Here is a 16,395-nt window from a genome sequence, read left to right on the forward strand (position 1 = left end):
TTTATCTTGTGTTTTGAATCGCAGATTTCTCTTTGTAGTATTTCTTTCTGTCATTGAGACACTGACAGTATTAGGCCTATTAAGGAAACGGAGACAATAGAGAGCAATGGTTTCCAACCTCGGTCCACAGAACCTCTAGTTTTGCTGGTTTTTCATTGGAAACAAGACCGCAAGGACTTTCATGAACGACCTGTTAAAAGGAATTATTTCTATCCTACCAAGTCCAGCAAATCCCTGGTTAGACTGTTGGAATGAAAAGCAAACCAGGTGATTACAATAATAGACTCATAACTGTAGTTCCCTTTTCCAGATTTGAACTGGAAACACACCTTCCTCCTTCATTTGTGTTTCCGGTTCAAATATGCTGCTGAGCCAATCACATGACGCTATGAGAAACTGACCCGGAACAGGAAATGTTTATGCCACTTTCTGGAAAAAGGAACTATAACCTATGATAAAATAGAAATGAAAGAAAGCCCATCTGGCTTTTGCTTCCCGTTTCTTCCCGTTCAGATCTGACGTCAGACAGCACCCACTTACTGTAGGAGATCTTTTGTGTACCATTTCGAACACAGTGGCGAAGCGTAAATTGGGCTTCCTAAATCTTCCTAAATTAAGCATCTTTGCTACAGTTATGCACAGGGTCTATCAACGTTCTGGTAGGATGGAAAACCAGCAGTACCAGGGGCCCTATATGGACTGGAGTTGGGAACTGCTGGTTTAGAGTGTTTCCCAAATGGTGTGCTACACTGGTGTGCCGTCCAGGGGTGTCTTGGGATTTTTTGACAACCACACATTGCAAATACACTGCCATACAATACAGTATTAGTTACTTTTAATTTACTATATCAGGGGCAAATTCAATTACCAAAAAAAAACACATTTAACCACTCTCATGCTGGCATCCCTATTTTGGGCATGAAGATGTAAAATTGTATTGAATTAAAACAAATTCTTTAACCTTGTTTTCTAAACTTTTTAAATTAAATAGGTGAAAGTACGAGATGGGGCTTAAGTGGTTAAACATTTTAAGAGTGATTCAATTATTTGAGAAGCTGAGTCATACATGAGGAAATGGTTATCCCGACCCTTATCCACTTAAACCCGTTAGTATTCGCGCCGTGTTTTCAGATTGTGGATCTGCTACTTTTGTTGCGTTTGTGTGATGCTGTAGTATGATGAAGTAGGGCATTCATTTACTGAAAAAAACACAAAAAGTTATAAAATGGAGATAAGAGGTTTCTGCCCGCATGATAAGAGTAACTAACATTTGCCCTGCACTGACGTGTGATTTATGTGTCTCCTCTGCCCTGCAGATGTGCGCTGACACCCCTGGTGAAGTGATACAACTCCAGACAGTCATGATTCCCCATGAAGTCCATGGAGCTCCTTCTGTGGGTCGCAACGACTCCTCCTCCGACTCCTCTGACCTGAGACCTGCGCTCATCCACCTCCTGTGAGCACAGAAGGTAACCGGAACACTGGGCCCCAGTTGCTGCGTTCACACGGGCAGATTAAAGATACACAGCATATTTGTCGCTCTGCCGCTTTGTATCTGTGTTGCCCAACGCGGTCATTGACGTCATCACATTCGCTGCGTCATCGGAGCCACAGTTGTAGTTTTGTATCTTTGTATCTGGAAGTTGAAACCAGCTCAACTTGCATTTGTATCTTTGTATATCTTGTAGCAGCTACAAACGTCGGACGTTGCTTTGTATCTTGATGTCGCTGGCTTCCATTGAAAATTAATGGTAGACTGTATCTTTGTATCTGCCTGTGTGAACGCAGCATGTGAACACTGGGCACCGTTTTCTTAAATATTTATTTCTTTTAGATTTTATATAGTTGCTGTCGAGTAAGAAACTTCTCCATGTTTTAACTTTTTTTTCTTTTTTTCGTAAATGAATGCCCTATGTGATCATACTACAGCGTCACACAAAAGCATCAAAAGTAGCAGATCCACAAGCTCGAAAGCTTGTAGATTTGCTACTTTTGCTGTTTTTGAATTTAAATCCTGAAAAGTAACAGTTTTGGACATGAGGTTTCCACCCGACAGACAATATTTGATTTGATTTTATATCTACATTTATTTTACAAATAAATGTAGATACATAATGATTTCTTTATTACTTTTAAGGCCCAATATATGTACAAATGCTACAAATTGCTATACAAAACCTGTGCATAGCCAGTCGCTTTGGGCATAAACATAAAAGTGAGGGTAAATTTAGGTCTGATAATGATGCACCGTGCATGTTAAAATCGTGTTTACTTCACATTATTTCCGACCATTTTCCAAAGCATACATTTATTCTAATTGTTTTTACATTTTGTTGTAAAAAAATGCCAATTTAACGTTGAGGTGCCCACAGGGTTTAGGTGCCCATTGGACCTGTATCCACACAGAAGTACTCCAAGCCACAAACAGGGAGGCTGCCCCCACCACCACCCCCCTGAGAAAGAGAGAGAGAGAGAGAGACACCCACACATTAAGAGGAACGAGAGACAAACTATCAGCAGTGGTGGAAAGTAAGTGCATTTACTCAAGTACTGTACTTAAGTATAAATTTGAGTATTTAATTATCTTTCATACTTTATACTTCTACTCTACTACATCTCAAGGGCAAATATTGTACTTTTTAATCCACTAGAATTATTTGACGGCTTTAGTTACTACTTACTTTGCAGATTTAGATTGTTAATATAAAACATACATTAATTTCAATTTCACAAATGTTCCCCCTTTTTTTCTTCTAAATTTGTCACACTTTTTCAAAAATACATGCTCACAATTTGTCGCAATGTGATGTGTTGTGAGCTAGATCTGCGATCTTTGAAAAAGTGTGACAAATTTTGAAGAAAAAAAAGGGATACAAAATTGTAAGTAGATGTTGATGCCAGTTCTTTTGCACTTTTACTCAAGTAAACCATCGAATACAGGACTTTAACTTGTAACAGAATGCTTCTAGTATTACGGTATCGCTACGTTTACACAAAAAACGAATCTGAGTACATCTTCCACCTGTGACTACCAGGATACAGATAACTCACACCGGCAGCATGAAGTCCAACCAGGAACGGAGTAATGGCTGCCTGCCCCCGAAGAAGCGCGAGATCCTGGCTCTGGAGCAGAAGCCGCTGGTGGTGGCCGCTGCGTCACCGGCAGCCTCAGTGGTGGTGGCCAATGACAGCCCCCACACGGAGAACCTGGCCTGGCTGGCCAGCGTCGCCAGCGAGCGCTGCAGGTCCAGGGACGCCGAGATCCTCAGGTGTCCCGTCCCGGCCCCCTACTCTTCCTCCTCCTCCTCTTCCTCGCTCTCCTCTTCATCCGTCGTCGCTCAGCCCATCTCGTCTGTCCATTCGTCCGCCGCGATGCCCCTGGCGTCTCTCCCGGCGGTCTACCCGGCCGCCCTGCCGCAGCAGGCCGGGACCATCCAGTACGCGCAGTTGGCTCCCAACGTTCAGTTCATCAGCTCGGGGCCGTACACCGGCTACATCTCCTCCCACATCATCCCCAACAGCTCCGCCTCTGCCGTCGCCAGCCAACACCTGGACGGCTACACCACCACCTACACCGTCTCCTCTGCCTCCAAGGTGGAGCAACAGTATCATCAGCATCATCAGCATCATCAGCATCAGCATCAGCAGCAGTTCCAGATAGGCTTGTCCCCAGCGGACCTGGCTGCCGTCTCCCTGTCCACCTCCTCCACCCAGGTCACCAGCGCCAACCATCAGTACATCCACCTGGACGGCAGCACGCCTCTGACCGTCAGCTCCCCCACCGCCCACCTCCCCCTGCAGCTCCACCACCACCATCCTCCCACCGCCATCCTCCCCCACACCCTCACGCTCGCTCCCTCCCAGCTGGTGGTGCAGTACGCCGACGGCCTGGCGGGCAAGAAGGTGGAGGGCTCCGGCAAGGCGGTGCTGAACGGGGAGGTGGAGCTGGTCAAACAGTGCAAGGCGTCGGGTCAGCAGCAGGTCCAGAGCTACGAGGCCCGGCACATCCTGCTGCCGGCGGAGTACACCACCCAGAACCCCACCTTGGTGCTGGTGGCTCAGCCCAACAGCGGGCCCGAGCTGGACCCCCCGTCGGGCCCCGGCAAGCTCTCCCTGCTGCAGACCGAGAAGGGCGGCATCTGCCTGGGGAAGCCGGTGTCCAGAGGCTCGTCGTTCACCTCCCTCTCCTCCGGCGAGGCGCTGAAGCCCTCTGGCCCGCACGCCGTCATCCAGACCAGCCTCTCCCCGGAGGAGCTGCCCGTCAGCCTGTACTCGTCCGGCCAGCCGCCCATCATCGGCTACATCACCAGCACGGGACACCAGCACGCCGTCAGCTACCACGCCACGCTGCCCCAGCACCTGGTCATCCCCAGCGGACAGTCCCTGCTCATACCGGTCAGCAGCGCCACCTCCAACCCCACCATGACCCACCACGGCGGCCCGGAGGTGGAGGTCAGCCACGCGGTCAACGCCCTCACGGCCAGCCCCGCCACCTCGCACATCTCCACCGCCATGCCCCACGCCTACCTGGCCACGGCCCTGTCCAAGTGTGAGGTTCTGGGCTCCGAGCTCCACCCGCAGCCCGTGGCCGTCACGCAGGCTCAAGCCCCGCCGCTCGCCCCGCCCGCCGACCCTCTGACGCGGCATCCGTCCCACGCCGCGGCCCCCGTCCCCGGCTCCGTTCAGCCCTCGCCCTCTCTCTCCTCCTCCACCGCCTCCTCCAATTCTACCTCCTCCCCCGTGGCCCTCCCTCCGTTCTTCATGCGCGGCTCCATCATTCAGCTGGCGGACGGGGAGTTGAAGCGCGTGGAGGACCTGAAGACGGAGGACTTCATCCAGAGCGCTGAGATCAGCAGCGAGCTGAAGATCGACTCCAGCACCGTGGAGAGGATCGACAGCGGGCAGACCCCCAACGCTGTGGTCATACAGTTTGCTGTAGGCGAGCTCAAAGCTCAGGTAAGAGGCTCTACGTCACTTCTTAAAGAGCTGTCTGGCAGTGCCATTGCATCAACATGGGATAGTATGAAGTGTAGAAGACAGGATATGATATCATCTGCAGCCTTTTGCTTTTAGTTTTGGTTTTACACTAAGCAATAAACAAAGCCCCATTGAGAGCCTAGCAGTTTTCAGTAAAAACTGCATCATAGATTAATGTTTTGGCCGATACCATGTTTTGGCTAAATATCAGATGGATATTTAGTAGGCATGTAACGATTCACTCAACTCACGATACGATTTGAATCATGATACTAGGTTCCCAATACGATTTTTGTATTTATTTTAAATCGATTCAAATTGTCACCAGTTTGATCGATTTACGATAAATCGTTGCATTCCTAATGTTTAGCCTCTGTGATAACAAAATATTGAATCACGAATCCAAATAGGCTCATTGCACAAAAGGAGGCCTGTATTTCTTCAGTAATCCAACCATGCGAACATTGAGTTTCACCGCAGGCTTCAACAGGTTTGGAAGCAACGTGTTGCTGAGCACACAGCATTCCTACAATTTGATTATGAAGAAATGTCTATGTCTTGCAGCTCTTATGTTCTATAACACTCCTCCAAGTTAGAAGTTAGTGCTTTGCTTTATAGTTTTGAAACCTGCCCATGGCAGTTGAAATTAGCAGAAAAATATGGTAATTCCTAAAGTAATTATAGTAGTTCCTCTAGGCACTTTTTTGGTCAATACCAATTTTTTACTTTTATTAGCCAATACTGATAACTAGATGACACACTGCTACATCCATATAAAATGATTTATACCATAGCTAAGAGAGTTGCTTATGATTGTCAGTGTATCAATATGAGAAAGTACAGAATAGGCTAGAAAGAAAGACAGAAAGACAGAAAAGAAAGAAAGTATTTGAGGCCTGCCGTTTTTGATATATTATACAAATGAAAGAGCAAGCCAGTTTGCACATTCTAGTGCAATTTCTTGCATGTGAATGACAAAAAGGTTGCATTTACACAGTACCAACGGCTTACCAGCTTATTAGCCGGCTTTAGTAGTGCTCCTTGACCAATTATTGATGGCTGCAATTTGTGGGTGGAGAGAGAGAGAGAGGGTTTTTGTTTGCACGGCCTTCCAAATTAGGTATCGCAGTGTCGTACAGAGCCAGTAGCCTGCAATTAAGGAGAGAAAACCTCTCCCTTTATTCAAATTCAACAAATTGTTGGTATTTGAGCACCAGTGGTTTTGCAGAAAACACTGTTCAACCCTGTTATTCTCACACTTAGAATGTTTCTCGTTCCAACCTGGGGAGGAAAAAAATCATCTCATGATGCCAAGCAGGGTTGAACTGAAATACTGGTTTGAAAATGTCTAAGCTCACCATTTGTAACTACTTAAGACCCAAAAATACTGAAGCCGATGCAACCCATTTAAAAATGAATGTAATTTGTGTACACTCTCAGAGTTATGGGGGTCCTTGAAATTGATGTTTGAGAACCACTGGGTTCATGTTACGTAAGCTCTGGGCATGTTCTTAATGTACAGACTGGTAATGTCCCTGACTCCCTGCTGATAAAACCATTCAGTGCTTGTGGTCTTGTGTTCCTGTGCAGGTGTGTGTGGAGGTGCTGTTGGAGTATCCTTTCTTTGTGTTCGGGCAGGGCTGGTCGTCGTGCTGCCCCGACAGGACCACCCAGCTGTTTGAGTTGTCCTGTGCCAAGCTGTGCGTGGGAGACGTGTGCGTGTCGCTGACGCTGAGGGGCATAAGGAACGGCTCTGTGACCACCGGCGGGCAGCCTCTGGAGGTCGGCCTCAAGGCCGGCGGCCACCAACCCTTTTACTCCTCTCATACCGCCACGGAACCCGCCGTCAGGAACAGTAGCAGTCCACACGCTGCAGGCGGCAACAATGGTCTGCTGATGAAGGCGGGTTCGGACAGACTCGGACTACATCCGGCGTCGGGGCCGGTTCTAACCTCGGGGCCCGGGGACGTGGTCTACGGAGCGGTGCAGAGGAGGCAAGGACCCGAGGCGCCCAAACCGGACAGGCCCCCTCCCTCCGACACTCGGCAGTCCGCAGACGCGGACAGGCCGCCGAGCGGCCGCAAGAGACGCTGGTCGGCCCCGGAGCGAGACCAGACTGAGAGGGCGGAGGAGGAGCCTCCGCCGGCCCTGCCCAAACCCTCCTTCATCCCGCAGGAGGTTAAGATCTGCATCGAGGGCAGGTCCAGTATTGGAATCTAAAAGGTGCTCGTGTAGACTGTTGACAAAAGACAATGGAGGAGCAACAGAAAATGGCTGATGGTTTGTTTTGTATCTCTGTTTAGCCCATATCCATTTTCTCCCTATCCAGACTACTGTAATATAGTTGACCCCCCCCCCCCCCCTCCTATATAGACCTGATGTCGACAGTGCAGTACAGTGGAGCACCTTTATAGTATGTGGTATCACAGCCGAGATTTGTGCAATCAAAAATGCAGAAAAGCAAATAAGAATGCCGTGTGAATGCTGAGTGTGAATGTCAACCACACACCCTCCCCCCCCCACCCCCCCAAAAAAGATATTTTTGACTTACTCCTTTTGCGTGACACCAATTATAAGCTGGTTCTCCCTTTTTTGTGTTGTGGATTAACCACTTTAACCCTAGCGTCCCCTTTTTGGGGGCGAACATTTGGTGAAAATAGCCCATCTACATGCCTGTAGATGAGGCTATTTTTGGCCAGGATATTTAGAGCAGTTGTTCTCAAACTCCCCCATAACTCTGGGTGCCACTCAACCGTGCTCTCAGAGTTACAGACCTGTAAGGGTCCATTTGGAACCCCACAAGGAACCATGAGGGTTCCCTGAGGTAACACTGAGGGTCCCTGGACCCCCTTTGAGAATCACTGGTATAGAGGTATAGCCTATGGCCTAGTTGACCTCTGGGGGATACCAGTCAACTAAGTATAGGGTTTGAAGTGGGATTCAAAATGATTGACCAAACCACTTATCAGTCAACCGTGAACAAGCACAGACACACCACACAGACACACAGCACATAGGTATTAGGTTTATCGTGTTTGACTCGTATCTCTCATCCAGTTTTTCTGGCTGTCCGTGTTCGCAGCCGTCTGACTTCCTTTTTCTCTGTTTTGTGAGGGCGAGAGAGTGTTAGGAGAGACGAGAGGAATCTATCACATATATTTGGGTCAGCTGTTTGCTTTATTTGAGGGGCAGTGATCAGGATGACAGGCAACACAGGTCTCCGGCTGGAATCGAACCGGGCAGGTGGTCATCGCACTTTCCGGTCATCTGCTGATGTGGCTTCAGTCCTAGATTGGCAAGGCTACATGTTGCTTTAGTCACTTAAGACCCTATATAGTTTGTCATGCGATGAATGGCAAAAATAGCCGATCTACAAGCTCACATGTAAGCTTTTTTTTGCTATCTTCGCTATTTTCCAGAAAAAAATGACATGCCCACACCAGGTTGAAAGTGGTTAAACACGTTATATCCTCAACAGGCAGTGCTGTCTGAGCTGCTAGCACAAGGTTGGAGTGGTCGAGAAGAAAACATCAACAGTAATGAACCTCGTCTTGTACCGTGCCATTCATACACATTATGTAGCTCTATATTCTTTGCTATTGCCTGGGACATGGTGGCTGAACAAAGTGATGATGTCTGCTGTCCTGCACAATTCTTATCGTTCTGATATTTTTTTCAATAAAGCATGGGTGCTTTATTTTCACAGTAAATTAGAGAGAAGTGAGAAAGAGAGAGGGGATGGCACACTGAGCGAATGACATGCAACACAGGGCACGGTTCCTCATTCAAACCCAGGATGTGATGATTTTAGTTCTGTGCCTATTTGATACACGCATTACCTGATTAGTCCACCAGGGGGTGGACTGTTTGCTAATTTACATACGTTAGGGTATGTTTTGTTTGTTGTATTTCTTCATCAATATAGAGCAAATGGTCCTGTACCACTAGTGTGCGCGTGTGCGTGTGTGCGTGTGTGTGTGTGTGTGTGTGTGAGTGAACGTGAGCGTGCGCAGCATGCTTGTGCACCTATTGTTACGAGGACTAGTCAGTTGTCATCACCTTGGTAGACAATGGATGAAAAGCCTGCATTTGCAGGTCCTCACTTTTGGAAGTGTCTATTTTAGTGTCGGTTCTTAGGTCTAAGAATTAGGAATTAAGTTCAGGTTAAGGTACAATGTTAAGGTCTGGTGTGCAGTGGTGAGAGTTACGGGGTAGTCAAAGTATTCCGTTGAAATCAGCCTGAAGGTCCTCTCAAGTTCAGACAAACCTGCATGTGTGAGTGTGCGTGCATGTGGGTAGCTGTCTGTGTTTATTAAGACCAATTTCTACTTTGTCGTACAATGCCGAAAACGGCTGTTCTGCAAGCTCACAACGTGTGAGCTTGTAGATCGACTATTTTCGGCGCGTCATCCACAGCACAACAGCCAACAGATGCCTCAGGGGAGAAAAGCCTCAATCTACTTAACCCAAACTATTATATTTGCCCCCAATTCCGACTTACAAACGTATGCACGTGTCATTTTGTTAATAAAGAGTACGTAGTGAGAATTTGATACGGACGCTGTTGGAATAGTTAGGTCACATGCTGAAATTGTACAGAGATTTGAAGAATTGTTTTGATACAGTTCGCCCTATCTTCTTTAGAAATTATATTATATTATATATATTCTGGGTTTATTAAACATTGTGCAGAAAAGGAATTCAGCCCAAGGCTCATTGGCCCTGGCAGCTATGTAGAACATCTGTATTAACATGGAAAACAATCATCACACCTGTGTTTTCCAAACTCTACCAGAAATATGTTACAGCATGGATATATTAACTTCAGGGCATACTGTTAAGCAGTGGTTCTCAAAGTGGGGCCCGGGGACCCCCAGGGGTCCTTGAAGGGGTTCCAGCAGGGTGTCCCTAGAAAAATGTGTTAATATAGCATCACAATAACCACGTCAACCCGATTTGATACTTCAGTTATTCAAGCATTGCAGATGTTACTGTACAAGCTCAACAAAGAGTCGCATCGTGACGCATTGTGAGCTTGTACATCTGCTATCTATGAAACATTTTGAAGAATCTAGATTTTTTTTTTGCCTAATACATCAATTTGGGGGTCCTTGACATGAAAATGTTTGAGAACCACTGCTGTAAAGTTATGCCATGCTCAGTAAAATACTGTACAAGCACACCTTCATTTCATGTTATTTTGAACTGATCCTGTGACAGCCTGGCTTAGTGGTCAGGCAGCCTGATCGCCAGAGAATTAGTATACATTGCACGGATTTGTGCACGTCATTCCGTGCATAGTCGCCTAGAAACTCCCAAATTCCGTGCATATGTACGGGGAGTCCCACGGTGGGCGTAACCAGTCGCAACCCGGAAAAACCAGGAAGTAGAGCAGTCCCCACAACAAAATTTACGATTCTGTGCCTATCGGTACGTAACTCAAACGCCGCTGAGTAGGCTCAAGGGAATGTCGCAATGTTCAGGACGGCAACTCGCTCGCTTTAGCTCGCTCGGTGGTCCTTCACACGGCGACAATTCCCTTGAGACTGCGCGGCTCCGAAATGGTTTAGTCACAATGGGGGAGATGCGAGGCGGCTATGCACGGAATTTGTGGTTTTCCAGTAGTCTATGCACAGATTTTGAGAAACGTTGAAAAACGTTCAATGAGAACGTTTCCTCTGGCGATCGGGTTGGGTCAGGACAGTGTTCAGGTCCAAGGTTCGATCCCCAGTGGCATTGTAGTAAGTCTAGTTCCCTGAAGCAAGGTAGTTGAACACCCTGCTTGTTCACTCATTGTAACATTATATAAAAGCGTCAACTAAATACCTACAATGTAAAACTAGTACATGACAGTTTGGTTGAACCATTCAAAGCCTATTCTCTCAGTGATGGTATTGGCTTATTTGACTGTCCTACTACAGTGTCCCGCGCCATAAATAGCAGATCTACAAGCTCACAATGGGTCACTTGTTGATCGGCTTTTGAAAATATGCTTTTGAATAGCCAATTATTTTTACCCCTTTTTTTTCTCCTCAATTTAGTCGTTATGCCAATACAAGTCTCCCCACACTGTGTTGCCAGTCTGCTGTAATGCTCACCTGCAAATGAGGAGCCCCCACCGAGAGGCCGTAGTGCTTCTGTCCTAATCCTCCTGTTCAACATTCCTCACTGGCAGTTGCCACCCCAGCCTGTACGAAAATTATTTCTGGCGTGGGACACCGTCGCACACCTGAGTATGAGTGAGGCGTATGCCTCTCCACTAGTCCATGTGTATACTGACTCAGAGTACTTGTTGTTGGGGAGGGGTGTGGCAACACAGGTCTCCGGGCGGACTTGGACCGGGGACCTCGAGATTACGCGGCAGAATGCGCTGCCCTGTTCTGTCATTTTGTCAGTGGAATACGGTGTCTGTGTTAGAGTGTTTTGTTAGAGCATTAGCCAAAATAGACGTTTTAAAGTTCACACTCAGGAACATTGTGGATATATCAGATTGTGTGTAAGAGAGACAAGTGTCTGTGTCAGTCAAAGTTGTGTGTGTGTGTGTGTGTGTGTGTGTGTGTGTGTGTGTGTGTGTGTGTGTGTGTCTGTGTGTGTGTGTGTGTGTGTGTGTGTGTGTGTGTGTGTGTGTGTGTGTGTGTGTGCGTGTGCGTGTGCGTGCGCGTGCGCGTGTGCGTGCGTGTGTTTTAATTCTAAACAGCAGCACTTTGATGAAACCCCCAGCAGTGGGAAGGTGTGCGTGTGTGTGTGTGCGCGCGTGCACGTGCGCGCGTGTGTGCGTGTGTCTGCTTATTGATGTAGCCTCAGTCCTCATCTTCAGTAGATAGTATGACAGGAAAATCAACAGACTGTTCCTCATCACGTGTTTATCCTGCAATTGTATCATTATTGGAAAGCAAAGTGTCATATGCTGGTTCTATTACATGGACAGTGTATGAGTTCTCACATACTGGGAGCATGCTCTCTCAATTTTAAAAATGAATTTTATTGATTACTGGTAGAGTCAATCTGGAGTAAAAGAGACAAAGAAATAGTGTGTGTGTGTGTGTGTGTGTGTGTGTGTGTGTGTGTGTGTGTGTGTGTGTGTGTGCGCGCGTGTGTATGCCTGCGTGTGTGCATGCGTACATGTGTGTGAGAGAGAGAGAGAGAGAGAGAGAGAGAGAGAGAGAGAGAGAGAGAGAGAGAGAGAGAGAGAGAGAGAGAGAGAGAGAGAGCTCTGGCTAAAGTTGTTCATGTGCAGTGAATTGTATGCTAATGTGTACAGACAGATACAATGTATAGCTACAGTACTACCAGTGTGTAGCCAACAAATGCACCACGGCACCTCTTCTCAAGTCATTCCATTAAGCTCACCAATCTAAGATGCTCCTGTTGTCACTTTGTCAAATCACATTAATGAACTAATGCAGTGGTTCTCTCAACACAAAATACTGCAAGGTTTCTATTCTACTAGCTAGTTGATTGGTTCTCAACTACTGTCCCGGGGAACCAGGCCAAAATAGGGTGGTTAAATGAGGTCACAGTTCATTCTTTGTGTATTGCAAGTGAATTGCAAGAACCCCTCATTGTTTGTTAATTGTCAGTAAATAAATAAATAAATAAATTGACAGTTAATTGCATCTAACTGATGTCCCGGGTCTAAATTAGACCCCTAGAATGAGAACCAGCAGTACTCTGTTGTCGTCATGGCTGGAGTAGAGAACCACTGAGCTAACATACATCAGTAGTTCTCAAACTTTTTTTAATCTCAAGGACCCTCAGCTTGATATGATTCTTATCTCTGGGACCCCATTCTACTCTGTAAAATCCTCAGTGTTCATTTAACTCTGACGAGAGTGTACAAATGCACCCGTAAGGGTCCATTTGGTTGCATTTTGTACACTCAGAGTTACAGACCTGTGAGGGTACATTTGGTTCCTAATGATTTTATAATTTAGCTGGGGACCCACCTGGAACCCCCTCAAGGACACCATGGGGGTCCCTGGACCCCACTTTGAGAACCACTGATGTACATGATTCTGTTTTGGGAACAACATCGATATGTTTGAATTCAACTGTTTATAATTGATGTTCCCAAGACTGATGTTGTAAATTAAAAAATAATTGCAGTTTACCATAACAACTGTTGCAATGTTCATTTGAAGACTGGCCTTTTTTAATCAAAGAGGTTTATTGTATGCCTAGGCATATATTATCTGTTGACTGCTTAGTTTAAACACTGCCGACATTGTTCTCCCCTTAATATGTGGTCTCTAACAGACTGTACTGTTATAAACTACAACTGTGTCATCACATCTATCAATGTTAGCCAGCTGTTGTTTTCCCTCAATAACCTTTGCCTGTGTTTTTGTATTTCCCTTCAACTATGCTCATCAGATAGACCTCTCCTTTGAAAGCACACACTATCACAGACGCCTTATAGGCACTTGTACAAACCATCAGAAAGGTGCGTCATTGGATTTCCTTGCTCTCATCTATAAATAAGCTTAACATTGGATCCCCAAAGACATAATTTATTTACAGTCCTCCTAACCTCCAGTGTTGAATTATTGTCAGTGAGCTCCACCTTGTGATGGTCTGGTGGAATAGCACTTTGACCTGTGTAGGTTGGTTGGTACATGTTGGTGTATGAGGGGTTGAAGGAGTATATTTGCAGGTACATGGTGGGTAGTAAAGTACGCTGGAGTAATTTACAGCATGTCTGACAACAATTGTATATTAAAAGTACAGAAGGGAGTACAAAAGAGTTGTACATTGACAAAGTCTTCCATGTGGGGGGTTGGTAGGACCTTGTGTCTGACAGATGTAATTGAACTGCAGGAGACTGTGATACAAAACCCCACTTGCATGGCATTGTTATTTTATTTCAAACAATTCATCTACCTTTATTTTGATAGAATATACGGTTTCTCTTAGCCTACGTTTTCACACCTTCATTTGCACCAGCTCAAACAACCAGGAAATGATATGGGAGTAAAAGACTAAATATGTTTTTGTAACTTGGGTCTGTCTGTTTGTTGGGTCAATTTCAAATTAAAGATATGTCCTGTACACATTATGTAAGTATCAATAATGTTCCCTTATTTTGATGGTGTAAAGGTTTGCTAGTTTGAAATGGTTCAATCCTTTTACTCAAATGTTTGATTTTACATTTGATCAAATTTAAATCAAAGGAATAAAGATCATAAACCATTATGTCGTCTGCAGTTTGTATTTGTGTGCATTGTGTTGAAAGAAAATATTACAATATGTATCACCCATTCTTGAGAATTGGGACAAATCATGTCATACCATATCGGTTACAGAAGCTGTCATGGACATTTGGACATGTAGAGACTAGAGAGCATCTAAACACAGTGAGCTATTGTGCTTGCTGTGTGTCTAAAGTCAAATAGATTAATCACACACAGAAACAAGCCTATAGACGCTTGTTTCCATAGTGCTGTCTCCATATTCAAGCATCTAAACAAGGAACAAAAACAAAAATAAAAAAAATGAACTGCATATCTTGATATAACGAAAAAACATCACATGGATGCACCTGGGACGTATCATCAGTGTTGTAGGCTGGGGTCATAGGATGTTTCGGGTCTCGCAACATACACCCTCGCCCAGGTGACCCAGCCAGGGTTGATCAAGCCCCAACTTACGTCCCAGTAGCTACCCACGGTCAGTCCTACAGGGCAAGACAGGGCCACTCAATACGCTTGTCCGAAACTACTCTGCCAGGAATGGGGGAGAGGAAAGGCTCTGGTACGTGGAGGGGCTAGGCTCTGTGGGTGGCCTCCTGGCCGGGCTCCTCCTCCGTCTTACCAGGTCCAGGACCTGAGCGTTGCACCAGACTCCCCCGCCCCAAACATTTCATTCTGGTGTGATGGTGTCTTGGCCTGTGGTGGTACTGCAGGCTCCCTTTGCGGCTTGCTTGAATGGCCCTCCTACAGGCCTCACCGTGGATTTGTTGGGCTTCTTCCTCACGGAAGACACAGACTGGGCCGCCAACCCAAACTGCTCCCGGATGCCGTCTACATTCCGGCTGTCACCCGTCTTTCCGGTGGTCACCAATCTATTCCTGGTTGTCACGTAGTCTATAAATTCCTATGAGCCACTATAAATAGAATAACTATAACGAAAAAACATCACATGGATGCACCTGGGACGTATCATCAGTGTTGTAGGCTGGGGTCATAGGATGTTTCGGGTCTCGCAACATACACCCTCGCCCAGGTGACCCAGCCAGGGTTGATCAAGCCCCAACTTACGTCCCAGTAGCTACCCACGGTCAGTCCTACAGGGCAAGACAGGGCCACTCAATACGCTTGTCCGAAACTACTCTGCCAGGAATGGGGGAGAGGAAAGGCTCTGGTACGTGGTACGTGATATATTTAGTTTGTTGTTAGTTAAGCCATTAAGACCGGGAATGCATGTGTGTCATTTTTAGATGTCTTTGGCTATTCAAAAATAGAAGATCTACAAGCTCATAGCATGGCTATGAGCTTGTAGATCTGCTATTTTGAAAAATCATGACCATCTTTGAATATACATTTTTTAAAGCAAACATTTGTAAAATATGTTGTTCCAGGGGCCAAATAAATCTAAAAATGACACAGATGTGTTCCCGGTCTTGATGGGTCAGGGTGGCTCACGGTGATAGGACACTGTCTACATAATCCAAAGCTTGTGGGTTCAAATCCTCCTCCTGCATCTTTACTCTGAAGCATGTGTTGAACACTGACATCCAGGAACCACACTTAAATGTGTCGAGGTGCCGTAAGGCAGTGGATAGTTGGTGGACACCTCTGTGGGCTTTGGCACAGAAAGCCACACGGCGACCAGGGCCACAGGTTCAATTCCCATCTCTGCAAGCAAGGCCACAAGTTCAAGTCCAGCCTAGCACTGGCACCGAAGCCAATACTCATGGATGTACTCAGTACAGTGGGGGCGTTGTTTCCACACAGTAAAAGTGGGTGTTATGGCAAAATAAATAACACCCGCTTGAACTTTTATAAAAAACAGTGACTTGTCATCATGGAAAACTGCTGTTTGGACGCCATCTAGTGTCCATCATCAGACACTACATGTGTATGGAGATTATTATGGATCTATAAATCAGTTCTCAAACTTCTTCATGTCAAGGACCCCCACATTAATGTATGCATTTGGCCACGGACCCCCATCTGAGAATATGTTGTGCCAGGGACCCCAGAAGAGAAGATTTATGTTAAGAAATTCAACATTATTCAAACTTTTCCAAACATTTTCAAGATTTTTCAAAACATTTCAAAAAGTGCAGATCTACAAGCTCACAGCAAGCCACGAAGTGACGCTGTGAGCTTGTAGATCTGCTATTTTTGAAAAGCCAAAGTATAAAATGTGGAGCTTTCTGACTCCACACAGGTGCAGTTGGTTTAGTGTTGATGATGA

The 16,395-nt window shown here is 46.0% G+C and overlaps 1 protein-coding gene across 7 annotated transcripts in view; it reads left to right on the forward strand.

Annotated features, from left to right (window-relative positions):
• The window catches only part of LOC311041523 (ataxin-1-like), a 36,907-nt gene extending 22,749 nt beyond the window's left edge, over positions 1-14,158 (forward strand). For 6 of the 7 annotated variants that reach the window (XM_084051929.1, XM_084051930.1, XM_084051931.1 and 3 more), the window contains 4 exons: positions 1,317-1,469; positions 2,373-2,529; positions 3,036-4,956; positions 6,568-14,158. In XM_084051929.1, the coding sequence (XP_083908055.1) occupies positions 3,061-4,956; positions 6,568-7,197 (2,526 nt within the window). In that variant the 5' untranslated portion in view covers positions 1,317-1,469; positions 2,373-2,529; positions 3,036-3,060 and the 3' untranslated portion in view covers positions 7,198-14,158. The remainder of the gene's footprint in view (positions 1-1,316; positions 1,470-2,372; positions 2,530-3,035; positions 4,957-6,567) is intronic. The other variant, XR_014600424.1, reaches the window with a different exon arrangement.
• The last annotated feature ends 2,237 nt before the right edge of the window (positions 14,159-16,395 follow it).

This window comes from Gymnoscopelus microlampas, assembly GCF_963454915.1.
Source record: "Gymnoscopelus microlampas genome assembly, chromosome: 3".
In the NCBI taxonomy this organism is placed as follows: Eukaryota; Metazoa; Chordata; class Actinopteri; order Myctophiformes; family Myctophidae; genus Gymnoscopelus; species Gymnoscopelus microlampas.